Source organism: Crinia signifera, chromosome 6 (genome assembly GCF_055691185.1).
Source record: "Crinia signifera chromosome 6, ASM5569118v1, whole genome shotgun sequence".
Taxonomy (NCBI): Eukaryota; Metazoa; Chordata; class Amphibia; order Anura; family Myobatrachidae; genus Crinia; species Crinia signifera.
In genome coordinates, this window is record NC_139222.1 from 150,791,262 (window position 1) to 150,812,927 (window position 21,666).

At 40.6% G+C, this 21,666-nt stretch overlaps 1 protein-coding gene across 3 annotated transcripts in view; it reads left to right on the top strand.

Moving 5' to 3' along the window:
* Positions 1–21,666, top strand: part of LOC146008403 (arf-GAP with SH3 domain, ANK repeat and PH domain-containing protein 1-like) — a 170,777-nt gene that overhangs the window by 67,929 nt on the left and 81,182 nt on the right. For all 3 annotated transcript variants that reach the window (XM_083147634.1, XM_083147636.1, XM_083147635.1), the window contains exons 2-5: positions 9,537–9,609; positions 17,068–17,213; positions 18,912–18,986; positions 21,335–21,384. In XM_083147634.1, coding sequence (XP_083003760.1) covers positions 9,537–9,609; positions 17,068–17,213; positions 18,912–18,986; positions 21,335–21,384 — 344 coding nt within the window. The remainder of the gene's footprint in view (positions 1–9,536; positions 9,610–17,067; positions 17,214–18,911; positions 18,987–21,334; positions 21,385–21,666) is intronic.

A 21,666-nucleotide genomic window follows, 5' to 3' on the forward strand; every position in this document is an offset into this window, starting at 1 on the left:
GATTGTAATATACATTATATTAATTTAAACTCTTTGTTGGAAATTCACTAAGTAATACTGGTCTACATTATAAAATACTAGGTCTGGCTTGTTGTGCTGCTTAGTAAATGTATTTGTCTGAGCCATTTTAGTGATGTTTTGTCATTTAAATATATAGAAATTTGTACTGGCACGAATAATTCTAAATATAAATATTAAATCAATAATAATAATTAAAATGATTCCAAATTATTTGTAAAAATAAGGGTTTAAGTACAATCTAAAAGAATCACTTCGCTCAAGAAGGGAAATGCCCCCTTATCACATATTCAGCGTTACATCTATGGTTGGACTAAGTGACTGAGAAAATTGCTACTGATAGCACTAGCTCCTTTTTCAACAGTTTATAGCATGGGTCTTCAAACTGTGGCCCTCTAGATGTTGTGAAACTACAAATCCCAGCATGCCTTGCCACAGTTTTGAAACTCCCTTATAGCAAAACTGTGGCAAGGCATGCTGGGATTTGTAGGTTCACAACATCTAGAGGGCCACAGTTTGAAGACCCATGGTTTATAGCATTGCCTGAAATCATCTGTTTGTGTTTTTGTCCTACACTAAACTCTGATTGGCCATCTGGAGCAGGATAAAAACTAGAATGGTCTTTGTAATGGGTACATACCTTTTTTGGCAGATTTATATGGCTCTTTACACTTAATTTGAGTGCCAGATATTGTTGCATATCCAGGTTTGTGGGACCTGCTAAACCAGTAGGCTGAGAATGTCGAACATCTTTTACCAGACATTTTTTAAATTGGATGAAATATAGTTGTTGTTTTTCATCATCCTCTTCTACTCAAAAAACTTTGCTATAAGAACTTTGATACCAGCTATAAGTCTGGACTTAAAACGTTGTACCAGATACGGATCTGCACATATGACTACACATACAGTTTAAGAATTAGCAAAATCTTTGCCTAGTTAAGCATTTTGCTGCAAAATGTACCATGTTTTACTGTGGAATTAAGGTTTAAGAGTTCACAGGCCTACTGCAACCACAGTGTATCTATCATGAGCTCAGATATATATATATATATATTATTTTTTTTTTTTTATTTATTTTTTTTTTTCACCCAATAGTGGTATGGCGCCTACAACAAAGTTCAATAGCAAACTTGCAATATCCACATCCAGTGAAGTAAAACAGGAGGTGTTTTTCCAATACTTTGTTTATTTTTCTTCACAGGATAGTCAGGTAAAAACGCCTGTTCTACAAGCGTTTTTACCTGACTATCCTGTGAAGAAAAATAAATTTAACAATAAATTCAACACTAATCCTCCCCTCCTGTGTCCTAACTGTAACCTTCCTTTGCCACAGCCAAGCCCCAATCCTCTGGCCCCTGCAGAACATGTCAGTGTTCCATATAAACATCATGCAGTAACTGGCGACCATAGTAAATGTCATCAAGGTTGACTGCATTCCCTTAGATTTATGCAGAACAGGCAAAATCATGTTGTTAAGGAAATAATAAAAAGTATAAAGGATTGTAGCTATAACAGACACTTTAAAAAGTGAGCTAGAAAAGGAAATTTAATATTTCTTGAAATTGTTAGAATTATTGTATATGTTAGCATGCATTGTTGAAAATGTTACATTGACAGTAATTGCAACATTCATTTAAGTATCAGTACTTTTCCCATGTAAAGTAATGGATAATGCTTGCTATGAGCAGACACAATTGGTTGGTACTGTAGTTAGCATTAATGCATCTTCAAAGACATTTTGCACAGCTATCTATTATGCTGCATTCTTGTCAAATTTAAAATGCAATCAAACTGATAGGGACTCAAGCAACACAAAGGCACCTTATGCTGATGGAGTGTGGTATAACCTACAGTAAACCACCTACAGTCAGGATTCCAACAGTCATTAGGCCGACGTCGAAATCCCGAATACACATCGGGGTGAGCGCAATGAAGCCCCTTGCGGGCTCGCTGCGCTCGCCACCTATTTTATACTCCCTCTATGGGGGTCGTGGACCCCCACGAGGGAGCAGTCGGGATTCCGACGTTGGAGTAATGACTGTCAGAGAGATGTCCGGCACCCATGCTGATGTGCTTTATAGCAGCAGCATGGGCTGTTAGCTATACTGTAATTACAGTGTTATGTAGGAATATAAATGGTTAATGTGCTTAATTATCAGCTCTTGTAAAACCATAGTGAAACGTACAATATGTAAACCCAATTTTTTATCATACTACTTTTGGATCTACTTGTTGGCACACATTAACTTACAAAAAAATTCAAATTGAGCCTGACTATTTCATTAAGCATAAGCTCCACCCACTTTTGCAGGCTTTGAATCAGGACTGGGACAGTTAATGCTGTGGAGGGGAGGGTTAGGCTGCTGGCCAGGAGAATTAGGATTACAATAAGGAGTAGGTTAGGGTAGGCATTAGAGGGGAGAGTTAGGGTTAGGCTGGGGGGGTGAGGGTTAGGGGGGCATGAAGAAAGTAAACATGATTACCGGACCCCTGTCAGGATTCCCTGGCATTTGTTTTCTGTTCGTCCGCTTTTATCCTCATTTCATTTGCTTCTGACTAAAGTAATTCCGGTGTGTTTGTGGTAAAATAATTAGACTGTAATCCATTATGACAGGGACTGTTCATATATGAAGTTGTTCTTCTACACAGCACCAGCATTGTCAGTAGTACTGTATAAACTATAATAATGAAAATAAACAATAATTTATTAAGATGAATCAGAGATGTGAAAGCTGAGAGATGCTGACATCTCCCACCCGCCCCAGCAAATCTCTTGTGTAGCCCAGAGCCAGCAGCTGCTGCAGCCATGGGAAGAGCAATAGCGGTCAACCTAATGACTAGCAAATTACTCACTGTCAACCTAATAATCCACACCCCTCTATCCCTGAGTCCCCCCAACAGATCATGTTTTCAGAATTTCGGTCTTTGGAAACAAGTGCACAGATGACCCTGCAAATAGATCAATTTACCTTTACATTATTAAAGCGCTCAAGAAAAAATGACCTGTTGGTAGCACTTTTAAGACTGGGAACCCATGCCCTATGCAAGTGGCTTAGTACTGCCTCTCCATCAGACCCACTGTATTTCTGTAAGTATGAACACTCCAGCACACAGCACTGATGTAGGCAGGATAGCCCTGATCAGAAGGATCTGTCTTGTAGTCCTGGCAGTCTACATGTTGATTCCAATGGGCGGTATTTTAGGAGTTATGTCCTGTTCTATGGTTGTGTTGAGGTAAACTGGCTGAAGGATGATCTAGTGTTTTATGTCACCTTCTGCAAAGGACCAGGTGATCACCAATAGACCCCAATGTCTATTGGTGATCACCTGTGTATGAGTTTATTCAGATGAATGTGCAAGGACAGAGATGCCTTTTTCTAGTGTTTGTGCATGCTGTAATACGCCTTGGTGTGTCCTTATACTCCACCATCAGTCTCGGAGCTAAATGTATGAGGCAGTGATAAGAGTGGAGAAGTTGGCCATGGTAACCAATCTGCTGCTCTGTATAATTTAAATATGCAAGTTATAAATATTCGTATAGTGCTGGTTGCTATGGGCAACTTCTCCACCTTTACCGCTGCTTCATACATTTGCCCTTCAGTTCCTCTACCTGACCTAGCATATTTGCACACACAGTTACAATTAATTGCTTGGCTATGTGAACTTTTAGGCCCATAAGGTGATGATTTTTTTTCCCACCAAAGATCCGCAAATAGCAGTACTTTAGGATTACAAATTAATGCAGGTGAGCCAAAAATCTGGAGCGTTCTGCATTGTCCCCTTTAAGAAGTGATGTGTTACAGATTTGCCCGCCACCAGGAAGTTTTATCATGATAACAGTTTGACTCAGCCACAGCTTGGCTCAGTGCTAAATATATACTATATTGCTGCTATTTATAAATAAAGTGAACTTGTGACTGAGTAAAAGCATTTTGTACATAGATTTTATACCCTTTTTTTACCTATTTGATTTAGTCTGCACCATAGTCAGGGCCTACGTAAGGACTGTAAGTGTAAATTCAGTATAAAAATATTATGTATCCATATCTGTAGAATGCAAAGTCAATTTTATTATAAAACTGATAATTTTAAGGCACCTTTTTCAGAATTTTTTTTTTATACTGTAGCAATAGTGTGTGTGTGTGTGTGTGTGTGTATATATATATATATATATATATATATATATATATATATATATATATATATATATCCCCCACTGCTGTATCATCCTTCATATCATTACAGCTGTAATTTGCCAGTAATTGTCTGAATTAAAAAATATGACTGCAACCCAGCACAAAAGCTGTAGATTATAAGAAAACCTGTATTTCGGGAACCATATAATTGTAGTAGAATGTATTGTCTTTAGTTTTGTATCTGTGAGGCATGGGAGTGATAAAAGCCCAATGCTTTTTTTTATACAGCTGCTGCCTTAATCACTGTTAAATAAATACAATTACATGACTATTAACGTAAATATCCCTACCACGCGCCATCACGTCACTGGTGACCAATTATAGCACAGGTGTAACTATAAAAAATAAAACAATAGAAATAGAATAGCATCATATTTACAGCATTTCTTTGAATTCACAAACTGCATAAAGAATAATGGTGTCAAAGTATTTAAACCTGCTTTATGAGAACAACTACATGGTTTGAATCTGTTATAAGCATAGTTTCTAATCTCACTATGAAACCGTAATATATTAGATGTATAGGGCCTATTGGCTATGAAGGGACATGTGAAACGACGTTGATAGTATATTTGCTATCAGGTAGCATGTGGGACTACATGTAGTATAGTGGTTATTGGGGTTGACACAAAATTTGTAGATGCGGATTGTTAAATGCTCACTTTTAAAAAGATTGCACCAAACACTTCCTAGTCCAGATTATGGGCCTTATTCTGGTTCGTTCGCACAAACCAGATTATTCGAAGTGGCTCCAATGGTGGGAGTATGCGCATGTGCATATGCCAGGTGCGTGTGTCCACAGCGAACAGGGTGTACGTTGGGCGCACGCACCCAAGTGTGTGGGCGGGAGGGTGGTGGCACAGGCCATTTGCATATGGGAATGCCCTGCGTTTCATGGGCGTTCCCATGCAAATGATGCAGGGGGGGGTCTGCCAGCTGACATCATGTCAGCTGGCCGTCCACTTACACCCAAGCATCCACGCATGTAAGTGACTTCAGAGTCACTTTTATATGCGTGCACCTTTGCCATCATTAAATGGTTGCCGACCATCGAATGATGTGGGTGGATCCCATTAGACTGCGAATGGATGTTACTGTGTAACATCCATTGGTAGACCCTGTGAGGGAATCGCCCTTGCAAATGGGTGGCGGCCAGGCCACCATTCGCAGGGTAGGGTTTGGTTGTTGTGAATTTAAGGTTGTAAATTCGCAGCCTTGCAAATCAACCAGAATAACCCCCTATGCCTGATTTGTCCACCAGTAAATTCTACTAGACATTTTTAAAAAAAAAGATGTTCATGATAACATTATCAGTAATGAAGTTGTCGTACATATCATCTAGTGTTTACGCATTATATTATTATTTTTGTGCTGTGCATGTGTGGGTCATTAGCAATGTACTTCTTCTTCTGTACATGCAGGATGACGGAGGATATCGCTATCGAGAGTGCAGCATGTCCCCGTGTCCCCTAGGGCTCATATGTAAAATGAACAGACATGTCAGGTTGGGTTGATAGAAACGCCGCCTCTACCCTGACCCGGATTGCTAAGTGATTTAGAACCTGGCTTCTGTGTGCATGGTAACCTGCCTTGGACATTGTTAACCTTCTGGAAGTTGAGAATTCTAATAACTTGTGTACCAATCCAGCTTGTGTTCTTGACTTAGAAATCCGATAACCTGTTTAGTGGCTGATTTTACTGTGTATTCTATATAATCTAATAACTTGTTTATCGATCCGGTTTGTGTAGATTAAATACATTACTTTGTAAAGGGTCATATTTTGACACCAAAAAAATAATAATAATATTTATAAAAAAATTATGATAATTCTAGTCTAAAATAAAATATTTCTTTGATGTTTGACAGTGAGGAATATCAGGAATACACTTTGTCAGTCAATGGATGACTTGCGGTGTATTCAGCAGAGGATTGGTTAATAGGAATCCTGCATTGTGATGCTACAGTGACTCGCACAGAATAATCCAGAGCGGGCCAGTTATTGGATTGGGAGTCCCAAAAGGACGTCTTTAATTGCATCAAATCTAATATTTACCCTGTGTTTTTCTTTTACCCATCCCCCAAGATACGCTGTTATGCTGCCAGTCTCTCAATGGGCACAATAATTGTTCAGAGCTTTTGCATTACTAACAGTCAGAACCTTGGGAACATTAACACTGCATTGTGTTCTGAGAAGGCTGTGTTTTCTTTAGGCATCCAGTGTACACAACATACAGATGTGTCCTCCTACATCTAGCCTTAATATGCCATGCAGGGTAAAATGCCTGGATTAAGTGAGCAGCCAGGTCCCACATGAAAATGTAATACAATTAGTTGCAACACAAGTGAATAGGTCACACGAGGAGACTGATTAATATGATATGACAAAACTGCGGCACTGCACCCTGTGGTGGCCACTCCCCATAAACCTGTAAATGTGATGTCATTACATCATGTAATAGATGCATAAATGTTTTGGCCAGCAGTGCTACTGACTGCAGGGTGCCATTCCAGGCACTCCAAAAGCCACATGCAGGTAACATGGGGTTTGTATCAATGGTACTGATAACTAGTTTATTATTTATTTATTTACAGTTTCTTATATAGCGCAGCAGATTCCGTTGCCCTTTACTAGTTACTGTCTTGTATATATGTGTGTGTGTGTTTGTGTTTTGGTCCTAAACTCTTTCTATCCTTAACATGCTTAAATGTAATTATTTAATTTATATTTTATATATAATATTACACAGTGCTGGACACAGACTATGTACACATAAGTTATAGGTTTTTTTAAGTATATTAAGTGCATGATGAAACCACAGTACCTGTAGTAAACCCACCCTTACAGTAGGGTGGCTGATAGACCATGCCAAAGTCATCGTCAGTAGGTCGACACAAGCAAAAGGTCGACGTGACAATGGTCGACACATAAAAAATGTTGATACAAGTTTTTAATTTACTTCTTTATTTTTTTTTTACTTTTCCATACTTTTCCATCAACATGGACTCCGATTGGAAACCGTAAAGTAGGAGTACTTATTAACACAAAAAAAAAGAGACCTAGACATTGTCTGTGAGCTGATCCATACGCCACACATACATAGGGAGAACACATAACCACCACACAGATAGGGCCCTTGCATTGATTGCTGCCATGGCCCCAACACTGGGAATGTAGAGTTCTTTTGACAATCAAACCCCCAAATGGACCTCAGAAAGGCAGGTGCTGCGATGTCTGCTAGTGTATTATGCTACTTTAAGCTTTGCAGTATCTGACAGGGTGGAACGCTCCCATATTTCAGGAATGGGGTAACCTTCATTGGTTCAGGAAAGAACCACACCCTTTATTCAACTAATACCCCTTTCACATCACACCTCAGACCCGGGTTATTGCTGAGTTGCTGTGTAAATGCACCAAAGCTTATAACCGGGTTGACCAACCCAGCAATCCGACCCAGGTTATAAGGAGTGTTTACCGGATCGCACTCGATATAATGGGCCACCTGGGGTTAGTGTGAAAATGCTGGACCCGGGTCGGAGCTATGTGAAAGATGTATTAGAGGAGTTTGTGTGGGACAAACAGGTGTTGTAGTACCCCTCTGAGTGCTAGATACTACAGACCCTAACTTTTTGCTGTTCCTGTGAAGTGTGCTGAATAATACAGACCCTGACCTGTTTGTTGTACTTCAGAGAATGCTGTTTGTACTTCAGAGAATGCTGTTTCTTGTAAATTGTGCTTCTGTTCCTTACTTCATTCATTGCCTACCTTTAGAGTCCCTGTCAGTCACTGGGGGGTTCTCCTTGTGGACCCTCCGTTCCTTGTAAAATCCCCTTATCCTGCCCACTTCACTAGGAAGCAGGTAGGAGGATTACCCCCGCCCCCCACCCCACCCCACCAAAAAAACAAGCAAACTTTGAGTCTGTTGGTACTTTTGCGCAAGATGCTGTTGCACTGGATGCGGGGGCAAATTTAGGGATCAGACTGCCCTTAGCACAATCGAACAGGTCACCCCCTGTCATGTCACTGCCCCCTTCATGTCCGGGCCTCCTGACTGCCAAACAGCCACAAGCTCACCCGCTTCCACATAAAAACTTACACTGCTGCCCACATCAATCCCAAATAAAATAAGTTGCACTGACAAAAACAATAAAAGTAAAATCTGATCACCTGACCTCATATAGCTAGCAGCCTAGCAAGGCTCTCATGCTTACTGTGCTGCCCCCCAGCATGTATCACCCCTAGGCACTTTCCTTATGTTCCTAATGGGAAATCTTATCGCAAAATATCTTCCAACACAACCTCTACGCTCCTCCCAAGATCTGCGTCTCTCATCCACACTCATTACTCGCTCCCATTCCAGACTGCAGGACTTTCTTCAGGCTGCACCCGCTCTGTGGAATGCCCTCCCAAGCACAATAAGACTCTCCCCCAGTCTCCAAACCTATAAGCGTTCCCTAAAAACTCTACAGGCAAGCTTATCAAATTCCAGAACCAGTCACAGAACCTTGCATTCTGGTGGAATCAATGCAATAAAGAATACAGTATCTATCCTTATGTATCAATACCTATTTCCCTATAGATTGTAAGATTGCGAGCAGGGCCCTCCTACCTTTTGACTGTCTGTAAATACCCTATTTGTTGTATCACTGTCTCCTTTGTAAAGCGCAACGGAATATGCTGCGCTATATAAGAAACTGTTAATAAATAAATCCACCACTGACTGACTCTGCCTTTTACCAGGAATAAAAGCTTTCTGATTAACCACTTACTTTTGGAGCACTTTATTCTCCAGTAGTTGCTGATTCAGCAGTCAAAAGACCCAAGACAGCAGCATAATGGCCGAACACTTGGGTTTGGTGCCGTTGCTGGAGGTGGGGAGATTGATATAATTAATGGAAGAAAAAGCTATAAGCGCTTACCTGTGCCCTGCTCACGAGAGCTTACAATCTTTATGACATTTCTTTAACCACTTGCCCAGTGTGGTCGCATGATGTGCAACCACACCAGGTTGGGCTTCCCGGACAGTTACATCTGATGCAACTAGTGAGAGAGCCCACTGTACGACTGCTTGAAAAGAATCTATCTGCAGAGCGGAGCAGGTGCCAAAAGGTGAATTTGTGGTGGTCTGGACATTAATTTTACAAAATTTTGTTGGATATATTTTAAATATGTTGTTAACCTAAATCGATCAGTTGAAAAAAGCAAAACCACAATTTGCTAGTGACTTATGAGAAAAAATATTACCCAGTTAGGTGTCTTTTAACTGTCTTTTAACAGTCTACATAATTTGTCATAACCAATTTTTCTTTTCACCCTCCAGGCGCTGGACGCTGACCGAATTGTTCTCAACAAGATGAAGAAAGCTGCCAAAGCCAAGCACAGTGCAGGAGAAGGTGGGTTAGATGTTTATGCTCTGCTGTGTATTCCGAAGTATTTTGTGCCTTGGATTTTGTTTTCCTCATGTGCACTCATGCATTTCTGTGCACTGTGTGTTATCTGGCACCAAAGAGAAAGATCACACTTTTTCACCTGCTAATGCAGGGATGGGGAACCTTTGGCCCTCCAGCTGTTGTTGAACTACACATCCCAGCATGCCCTGCAACAGTATTAGTATGGCCATATAGCAAAACTGTAGCAATGCATGCTGGGATGTCCTGAGGTACAGCATGTATCCTGAATTACAGCATGTATTAGATACAGAGTACCACCACACTTGCCATTCCTACGAATGGGGTGCAAACAGCAATCGCCATTTCCAGGTTGGGGTGCAGTGGCCTGTGACCACGTGCTCTAATAAATAAACATCCAGGGGCCCAACACTCACCTATAATAAACTAACTGCCCTTAATATACACATAATCATATAAATAAATAATGGGGTTTTAGTTCATGAATCGAATAATGCATTTAATTGTCCATCGCCAAGGGACCCCATTTCACTGCAAGTCCTACACTAACAATTGGTCTCTTAAGAGCCTGGCAACTGCTTAGACATCATAGCTAAACTGAACATGTGTTTTTTTCTGGTTTAGAGCTCACCTGCCAACTACCTTATGGCTTTTAAAGTTAAGACTATTCCCAACCCAGCACCTGAATTCGTATTAAAGGGGCAGCTGTCACAGGTTTCAGATAAATGAGCTTATCTAGGGTGCATGAGAAAGCTACAGTATGATCGCAGTAACAGAGGTTAATTAAAAATTAACCCACATATATAGATCCAGAATACCACCACACTCGCCATTCTTGCAAACAGCACTCGCCATTCCCAGGTTGGGGTGCAGTGGCCTGTGACCAATATTTGTATTTATTAGAGCACATGGTCACTGTACCCCAACCTGGGAATGGCGAGTGCTGTTTGCACCCCATTCGTGGGAGCGGACGCGGTGCACTTAAAACTGTCGACATTCTGGTCAAAAAACACTGTCGACCGACACCATGTCGACCTTGTTCCATGTTGACCTAGACATGGTGCGTGTGTGTATGTATGTATGTATGTATGTATGTATATGTATATATAGATATATATATAGATATATATATATCTATCAGAATTCTGATGAAGGATTGAAATATACCCGAAAGCTTAAACACTTTGTCCCTTGGTGTGGACTCCTTTATTTCATTTTAAAATCCGAGTAAGTAGCGCGCTCTGGAAAGCTGTGTTTATTTGAATAAACCGTATTGCTGAGCTGCTGTGGGAACACCCCATTTATCCAGATGAAGCCTTTGGGGGTCCTGCAAGCACAAGCAAATTCAAATCCTTTTTAACCCCTTCAGTGGTGGTTTATTTATAGGGAGCGCTCCCCACTGGGCGAGCTTTTTCTGGGGAGCGCTCCCTAAAAAAACAAACACCACTTTGTCCTGGGGTCAGGACAGTGCCGCTGAACTGTGTATCAACTGCTGCCCGGCCCTGCCCCCTGGCAACCTGTGGGGAGGGGAAGGGGACGAGCCGCTGGGCTGCCGGGGCCGGGCAACGCTGAAGCTGAGTTCAGCTACCAGCTCAGCAGTGCTGTCCGGCTCTAACCAGCAGCATTCTCAAGAATTTTCCGGGCTTGCCTGTCTGGGCACTACGGCATATCCTGGAAAATTCTCGGGAATACCATGGAAGGGGTTAAGGTCTGATTGTGGTACATACAGTGGCTATGCACAAATTGCCCTTACTGTATATGTACTACTGTAGTCCACAATGATGAAAGAAACTTTTTGATCTTAAAAATAGACTTAGGTCCACTTTCATGTCAGCCTTTAATTGAACAGGACAACATCATGACCCTGCCATAGTCACCTCTCTGTAAGTTATCCTAGAAGACATGTGCTATATTCTATATCAGGGTTTGTTGTTTGTTTTGAACCAGTTATCTGTATTAAACCATGATCATGACCTAAGCTTAATTTGGTTTAAAGTCTCAAAAACCCAATTGTTATTTTTGTGGCAGAATATGAGGTCTGCTTGTCTCTTTCCATTCTTTAGCAGGTGTTGTGTAAGAGATGTTATTCCTGACATCCATACACATCTTGTCAAACAAGATTTATGCTCTGCGGCTTCCACTCATCTCCTGCTGAGATGTTGTGCTGTGCTCATCTCTTCAGTAATAGCACTGGCTCTATGTTAGCAGGAAGGGCTGGCTGGTCTGATGGTGCATACTGTGATGTAACATATAATCTACAGCATGCACAACAGTCAAGTGCGCTGGACTGGAGGCAATTGTGGGGTTTTTAGGTCATTTTATAGCCAACAGCTTGTTATTATTACTTGCTGCTTTGAGGTGATTACTGTCAAACCTATTAATAGAAAAATGTTGTTTAGTAAAGACTACACACTACTACACTACAAAAAGATTTTCATACAGTACTCTTCAAACTATAAAAAATATTTCTAAAAAATAAATGCGGCCTACTGACTGCAGCTAACGCATGTATTTCTGGGTACACCATACCCTCTATAACACTTCACAAAACAATTAAACTTAAACTATAGAGCTATCAAACAACATTATATAGAGTAGTCACTTAAAAGAAATGGTATCCAGAACTGTATGGGATACATACAAAAGAAGCTGCATGTAACTTTCTCTTTTATTCACTAGGGGACACTGGAAGTGCTTACACTGGAGTATAGATGGGTGTTAGTGGCAGTTGGCTCTCTACCCCAGTGTTAACACTTCCAGTGTCCCCTGTGGAATCAAAGAAAGTACCAAAATCCTGTTTTTCTTCAAATGCACTTGAATAGAGCAGTCAATTAGTATATGACATAGATGAGTTGGTTGTACCACAGAGTCTGTGCGGGGGGAAGAAACACACAGAAGTACGAGTAAGTTAACTACAGGCTTGATTCAGTGTGGGTCAGGTTTTTAGGTTGACCGTAATTAGGTCAAGAATCAATAGATTGTCCACTATTGTATGACAGGCAAAAGATCGACATGGAGAAAAGGTCAACATGAAGTAGGTCTACAGAAACAGTAGGTTGACGTGTCATTGGTCAACACATGAAGAGGATAACATGAGTTTTTCACTCAGACAAATTGTTCATACATTTGGAAGCAGTAAAGTGTGCCGAGCAAAGCGAAGCGAGGCACCATGCCTGAAGCATGGTTAGCGAAACGAGTCTTGCTTGGGTATGAGTTACACTAATTGGATGTCATCTATGTCATCATCAACATAGACACAAAAACCCACAAAATGTCATGTCAACCTTTTTACTGTCGACCAAGAGTGGCCGACCTTGTTACTGTCAAACTATTGCTACTGCGTAAAAAGTCCAGGATTTATATATTGCGCAAGTGCGAATCCTAGTGAACGATGTCATCATTTGCAATGCATATGGGATTGCCCCCCTCGCATAGCAACATAGTTTGTTCCAGACACAAAATTACTTACAAGGTTGTGGTAATCTATTCTGGACTTGGGAGGATGGGAATCCGTCAACAAAAGGAGACCGTTGTGCAGTAGATTTTCATTACAGATCTATTGGGAGCTTCAATTGGACACAAGATTCTGTTGTAACCTAATATGCTAATATAACCAGGGTAGCTGAGGGAGTGGGGCCAAGTACTAATTATTCAGGCTTATCAGAGGGTCCTGGTGGGGTCCCGGACACTTGTCTAGGGCGGAAAATGGAAAACATTCAGTATGTTTACCATGACATAATATTTACATTCCGGATAATAAAACCTGAAATTAGGATAAGGCTGCAGTAGACTAAAATAGTTGCAACGTTGTGCTTGTCAACATCCGTAATGTCAACATATCAATGTTGACATGTTAAATTACTTTAATGTAATGCTACTTTGGAGTTTGTACTCACATGGGTGCTTTAACTTTAAACATGCCTGTAAGTGGCATGTTTAAAGGGTACTTGTGTAGTTTCACAGCGCCAGCATGGCGCCGTGCTACTTCCGGGTTCTACGCTCGGCAAACTATCTAAAACAGTGGTTCCCAACCCTGGTCCTCAAGTACCCCCAACAGTGCACGTTTTCCAGGTCACCCAGCAGCTGCACTCATTATTCAGGCACATTTGAAAAGATCCACAGGTGGAGCTAATTACAGCACTTGTGACTCTGTGTGGAGACCTGCAAAACATGCACTGTTGGGGGTACTTGAGGACCAGGGTTGGGAACCACTGATCTAAAATAAAGTAACTTAACTCCATGCCAACATGGATAGTTCATACCCCCACTATCCACGTTGGCATGGAGTTGATTTTAGATAGCGTAGCGAGCCACCGAGCCCGCAGCGTGGGCGAGCGAAGCGAGCCCTGCAAGGGGACTCAGACGCACGGCGCCATGAAACTACACAAGTACCGTTTAAAGTTATGTAACCCTGCTGGTGTTAATCTTTAAAGTAATGTTACTCCCGTCTAAGTTTTCTCTGTGCCTGAATTGTTAGTTTGGTATACTGGGGCAGTTGTATTAAGAATTAAAAAAAGAGATAAACAAGAGGGTGTTTTAAGAAAGTGCATGACAGTTAGTTGCTTATTGGATGGACATCTATCATCATTGCGTTTATCCTTTTTTAAGGCTTAATACATCTGCCCTTCTGTCTGTTAAGGGAGTGTCAACCTTCTATCCTGAAGCCACTGGCACCACTGTGTGTGCTACCCACAGGGCTAACTGACGTACAACATACCGAAGACAGTCTTAGTGTCTGCACGGACCATTCCTATTGGTCCGTGCAGTCTGACCCTTCATAATAAGATGGAAGTTAGTTAACCCATGATTCATGAGTGATAGATTTGTAGAGGCATTTTATTGGCTGAATCAATATCCATCCTCTCATCTCCATATAACCTAGTAACTGAGAGGTAGATTTATTAAGCTCGGGGAAGGGATAAAGTGTCTGGTTTTTATCACCGACCAATCAGCTCCTACCTGTCATTTTCAAACCAAGCCTGTAACTTCACAGTTAGGAGCTGATTGGCCGGTGATAAAAACCAGTTACTTTATCACTTCACCTAGCTTAATAAATCTGACCCTTAGTGATGCCACAAGTTCCTAGTGAATTTTTAAATTTCATTCCATAAAGTTCATATATCTATCCTCTCCTTTTAGGAGGGCTCCTCATAAGAGGGTCTGGTGCAGAGTTAAATGCAAGTTTGTTTTCCGGGCTTATCATGCGGTTTTCACAGCGCATTCTCCAGAACCAAAAGTACACAATTACAGGCAATAAAATCAAGCATATGGATCGAGGCGACCCATGTGAATATGCACCTTTAGTTCTGTGCAAGCAGTGTGGGAGCGATTACCGCCAACTTTACATGTGATAGGGAATATAGATTGTAAGCTCCACTGGGGCAGGGACTGATGTGAATGTTCAACTATATTCTGTAAAGCGCTGCGGAATATGTATGCGCTATATAAGAAACAGTTAATAAATAAACTTTAGTACAGCAATGTATTGTATAGTATAGTATTTACTCATTTTTATAGTATTATTGAGTATTAAATTATAAAAGGGGAAGGAAATTTGCCATTGTTGGCCCCAACACAGATGCCAAGAGACTATGCTTATCTCCATGATGAGAAAGGGTGTCCTTTTTATTAACCTCTAAATTATCACAACCCCATTTGTGTTGCTTTTATCTACTTTCAGCACAAGGGACAAGCGAGAGTACTAGCATGGCAGGTTTGCGGCATTGCTTATCTTTTCATTAGGGAACTTGCTGCAGTCAGCTGCATTACCTTTGCGAAGTTGTATTAAGAAAAATGGGTTTCATAAACTGTACAAAATAGATTACAGGTAATATTCTGCATGCTCCAAGGACAGTCTAATTGCTGAATTGAAGTTGGAGTGTTGCCATGTGATAGCAACTCAATGTATGGGGTGCTGAGCCCTGAAATAGAGTAGGCCATTAGCTCTTTATACATTTCATTGGGCCACGTTAGAATGAAACTGTAATAAAACACTATGTATTGTAGAGTATTACCAATAAGCTATTCCGTTCAGTTTATGACAATGAGACTGCTAAATTCGATCTCTATTTAGAAAGGTTAATAAAGGATACATACAGCATCAGTGAGATGAGCATAATGATCTGGCATCTGTTTTGGGGACTCACTGGCAGATGCTATTTTGGAAGCATTGCTACACAAAATAGAAGGGTTTATGATATGCCTATCCAATCAAAAACAATAAAGATTTTAGTTATCTTATCAAAGCAAACTAGATTATTAACATGAGTGAAAGAGAAAAGCTTATTTACATGTGTCAAAAAATAAATGGTTATTTTGCATATGTCAGTGATATACAGCGGCAGCCTTCAAAAAATAATGCATCAGAAATGCAGGAAAAAAAAGTGATTAGTTCCATAATACACTTGCCACTAGGGGCACTAATCCATGTTTGACTGGACACAAAGTAAAAATGAGAACTACTACTAATTAGATTTTATTTTTTGACAACTCCATTTGGAGGATGGAAAAGAAGGCTGTCTGAGGACCTTTATCCGAATGTGTGATGCCATTGTACATTTCCATTGCCATGCAGTCAGATTTTCTACAAGCCCCACTATCTACTTGCACTTCTCGCACACCCCAGAGCAATTCCTACAAATCGTTCTTAAGGCCCATACACACTGGGCGATTTTGAAACTGAAACAGTTCAGTTTTGTCGTTTGAGCTGCTTTCACCTCAAAGCCACCCAGTGTGTACGGGCCAGAGGTGAGCGCTCCCGCATCACCGTCAGTCACCGCCACTCATCTGCTGGTGTTCGTGTAGCAGTGCGACATCCAAGTCTGTACTGTAATTTAGGAAGTGCTGTTATCCTTAACTGCTTTTTAATTTGGAATATTACTTAAAATTAAATTAATACAGGTCGAGTATCCCGTATCCGAATATCCGTTATCCAAATTATTCCGAAATACGGACTTTCCAGAAAGTGAAATTTTTTTTTTTTTTTGCTTAAAACTCACTGGGGACATTTGTAACAGCATCACTGGGGACATGATATGTAACTGGCACTATATATGTGCAAGACAATGATTGCTTGGCATTCAAATTCAGTGCTGAGATAGTACACAAATTTTGTTTCACGTTTTGAAACCTTGTTTTTTGAACAATTAAAATATATTTGTGTGTATTTTATGTGGTAATAAAATATATTTGTGTGTATATTATGTGTTTATACAGCATAAATGCAAGATACTTCAAAATACATCATTGAAATATTAAAATATTCCGAAATACGGAATAATCCGTTATCCAAAATTCTCCTGGTCCCGAGCATTTTGGATACGGGATACTCAACCTGTAAAACAATTTAATGTTGGTTATGTTGAAAATCCAGACTTTTCAGCTTATTTTCTACCAAACCTCTTCCCACAGTAACATTCACTATTCTTGTTTCATTCACTTCAGAGCACATCACACACCTAGAGGTCTATATTGCAACTTTGGAAAAGCTCTCTGTAAATTGCCGGGACAATGGAGAGGAAGCTCTGAGTAACGCTTTCAATGCTTTCGCTGAGCTTTCAAAGGAGCTGTTGCCACCGATAAAAAATGTGGTAGGTTCTGTTATTTCAGGTTGAAGTTTCCCATATTGCATAGTAATAAAGTATTTAGTTTAGTTTTACATTGTTTAATGTTTGCAAAATTTTTACTTCCCTATAGAATGTGCCCAGTTAGTACAAGATAAACCATTGATAAATCTGAAGTAGACATTGAATAAGCAGATTCTTAAAATTAGATAAATCGGTCTGTTCTATACGGTTCTGCCTACTGTACTGTACTGTACTGTTAAATTCGGAACACTATCATGTACACACTGAATTCTTTATAATTTATTTTAAGACCTTGTCCTGCACAATTAAATCTTTTTTTTTTGGTACTTGTGCACGGCGCCCGGCTACGCTACGTTTTCAGCGTAGCCTAAGCTACACTGTCATCATAGGTCAACGGCTGCCTAGCGTAGTTAGCGTAGTGACTCCGCGGCAGCCCAACGGCTCCATCCCCGGCGTCCATGGCTCTGTCCCCGTTGTCCATGGCAAGCCTACTGAGCGCCTCTCACACAGCGCCGGTAACCACCAGATCCCCTGAGCTGGCGGACGTCGGCGGAGAGGGGATCATGCTGGTGCCGACGGAGAGGCGCTCCGACGGGGGCGCTCCGTCCCCTCACGGGGCTTGCTGTGCTCGCCACGTTTCGGGCTGGCGTGGATAGTGGGGGTGTTTCAGGAACACATTTACACCTGTCCTGTCAGCCAGGTTTAAATGGTCAATGGTGCCAACACAATGTAATAAGCGCTGACTAACTGCGTAACACTGACTGACTACGCTAACTACATAAGCTCCGGCTGGCCGCGAACAGGCGGGAACACAACGCTGTTCCTAACAGGGACACCTGACTAACTACGTAATCTCTGGCTAGGCGCGAACAGGCGGGGACACTACACAACACTACGCTGCCTGCGCTGGGCGCACGAACACTGCGCTGATTCTGACAACGCCGCTACACTAACTGCGTAACTTGGCGCCGTGCTAATACACAAGTACCTTTTTTTTTTCTTTAACAATCCTCCATGACTAGAGCCCTCATTAATTTTGATTTACCACCTTCATTATGGAATGCCTATATATGGTTGTTTCCTCCTATTATAAAGAAGTACTGTATGTGCTCCTGCTGTGAATGCCATCTCTTAATGCTAATCTTTGCACCTGATTTGTAAATTGGCCTAATTCTGTTAGAAAGTTAGTAGCAGAGCGCTTGACGTGACTTTCATTGCACTTTTGTTGGGGATCATGTAAATAAACGCACTTAGGATGTCATTTTTGAATATATAATTTTGTGTATAACGATGTGTCCTTCTTTACTGGTCGTCCCAACGCCATGTGTTGCAAGACGCTCAGCATAACTGAGATGCTCTGAAAGGAGCATCTCAGTACAATATTCTTCATATGAAAGGCATCTCCACAAATTAGACATTTTGGAGGTCAACCAAAAGGAATTCTGAGCTGCTATTTTATGCTTTTGAAGCAAGGTCCAATCTAAAAAGTGTTAAGACATTGAATTAGCAGACACCTATTTGGCAGACGGGGCTGATTAGTCTTGAAAATCATTTTTTTTGCATGAGCAGATGTATTCGGTTATGCATTAGATGTATAATATTGTCTATGATGGCTTGCTGACAAGAGTGGAACAGTATTTGTGTGAAATGATATGCATGATTTGTGTAACAGCCTTTAATTTACATATTTGTCTCACACAGCTGCAGAGTTTTAATCACAACATTAATTACTTTCTAAACTCGCTGGTTAAAGGAGATCTGAAGGAGGTGAAAGGGGTGAGTTTTACCCAAAAGTAATATTACGTTTTGTATAGCTTGTCTAGTAAAATCTTGAGTGTTGTGTACAATTTAGGCGCCTGAATAAGTCTACCAATCACACGCTGTAGAGACCATTATTTTGTGGGCGTTCTCATGAACATTGGTTTATCTCATAAAATGGCTTTCTTTACTTCATGTAGTTAAGGTATACACTTCAGAGTCATTGTTTCATTTTTTTCTAACTCATAATTACAATAAAGAGAAGTAAGGGGTTTTATATGTAGGTAATCTGTTGTGTAATAAACACACTTTAGATTTTACACTGTTTCAGTAGTCTCTTTTCCATGGTTGTTGGGAGAAGGGACTACCGAAACATTGTATGGATAAACCTTGTATTCTGTATCTTAAAAAAATAACTACATGACTATCACAGTCACATGGTTGGTCATATCCTATCTGACACTGCCTTCTGCATCTGTCCCCAAGTGCCAACATCACTGTTCTACAATGCCAGACAAAGGCAGTCTGGGGCGCATACGTGGATTACAAATGTGGCAGGAGGAGTACTTATTCCCCTGAGCACTAATACTTGAATCTCTACAAGTAGTTATACTGGCATATATATATATATATGTGTGTGTGTGTATATGTATGTGTATATATATATATATATATATATATATATATATATATTTATTTATTTAGTGAAATATGAAAGAGGTGTGTACTAACGCAGTGAGGACTATGAACACTTGTGGGTGGAAACCATGCCACTGGGTATCTATTATCACTGGAATACGTAGGGCTTATGCCGCTGGGGAATTACTGCTTCTGGAGGATCTACTGACACAGGCTAGTGGGAGCGCTTATTGTACAAATAAATTCTCTAAGCTTCAAAAGTGATAAAATGGAGAGTGATAAACAGCCAGCCAATCAGCTCCTGCCTGTTATTTTTCAAACCCAGCCTGTGACATGTCAGACTGGAGCTGATTGTCTGGCTGTTTAAGATTGTCTGGCTGTTTATCACTCTCCAGTTTATCAATTTTGAAGCTTAATGTTTTTAGAAAATAAAAAAGTATTTTTTTTTTTACGTTTTGTAAAATTATTAACCTAGAGCATGGTTGGGGAACCTTTTTTGTGCCAAGGGCCATTTGTATGGGGAAAAAAGCCATTGGGGGCCATATGTAAAAATTTCTCTTACAAATTGTCTTGCTGCAGCTGTCCCACGCTCCGGCGGCTGCCGTTGAATAGGACTGACAGTCTCCGGCTGCTGTTGATTAAGAGGAATCTCGCCAGAACTATCAACCTCTTGTGAGAATTCCCCTGTACTTGACTCCCGGCAAAGCTGCCAGGTGGGTGGGAGGGCCACTCAGACCGACTACGAGGGCCGCATGGGGCCCCCGGGCCTGAGGATCCCCACCCCTGACCTAGAGGTTACATTCAATGCATTCCCTTAATAACTACTTATATGAGGGGCTCGCAAATGAAACCCTACGTCTACACTGTACCAAGAAGTAATGGAAGAATTGCTTGGGCATTTTATTTGAGTGGTGGTTGTTCAATCTTATTCATTGAACCATCTGGTTTCCTTTCCATCACTGCTGAAGAACTCCACAAGTAGTAATATCAATTGTGCTTTTCCTTGACCATGGGGATTTGCAGAATTAATAGTAATGCTTCCGCTTTTGCAAAACAAAAAACATAGTAATTAAGGTTGAAAAAAATATGTTAGTCCATAAAGCTCAACCTATTGCAGTGAAACCTTTACATACAGTGCAGTTGCTCTTGTGATTCTGTATCCCTTTTCTTCCCTATAATGTATCTGTCATTCCATTTTTATCAGAGCCGTGTTCTATGCTGTTATTATAATTTATGCGTTTTTTGTAAAGAAGTTCACTTCATATTAAGGTGTAATCACCACAATTTTGCCACATCTGGTTAATTGGCATTTGATATCACCCCACCATGCTGCAGATTGACCCTGATCTGACCACTATCTAACTCCGTGTCCATACTTTTCCTTCCTGCCTTCATGTTCCTTGTAACTGCATAAAAGCACACAGCCCAGTAATTTCTTGCCAACACACAGCAAGAGGGCAAGTAACTGCCTACCACTAGGTCAAGATATTCATGTTCAGAAGTACTCTGTTCCACTGTATATTGGGGATCTGATTGGACATGTTCCCTTATAAATTGTGGGTCTTGGTTAAGCAGCCAATAAATAAAGATAGTTAATTGCACCAAACACATTCATTATAAAGCCCATTAATAGGACAGATGCTCTTAGCTACCAGTATGATGTATTAGTAATTGTTTGTCTACAGAGTATTTTCTGTTATTTTTCTTTAAATATTAATTTATTGTAGGATTTAAAGAAGCCTTTTGAAAAAGCTTGGAAGGATTATGAAAACAAGTTGTAAGTTGAAAAATGAAATCATGTTCAGCTTTGCTTGCTCTTTACATTGATGTTTCATATGATTATCAGAAAGAACTATTAGGATGCTTCTTACACATAATTTTCTTGTGTAACCAAAAATATTCACAACTACCCTCAACCTCTGTGGTCATGGGCAGTTAATCATCGATGATAGTGGTAGGAGGAACTGGCCATGAGTTGTAGTATTTTTATACGTGGGAGTTTGACGAGGTAGTAAGGGTCATGGCAGTAGTAGTAGTAGTAGTAGTAGTGCTCCATGGC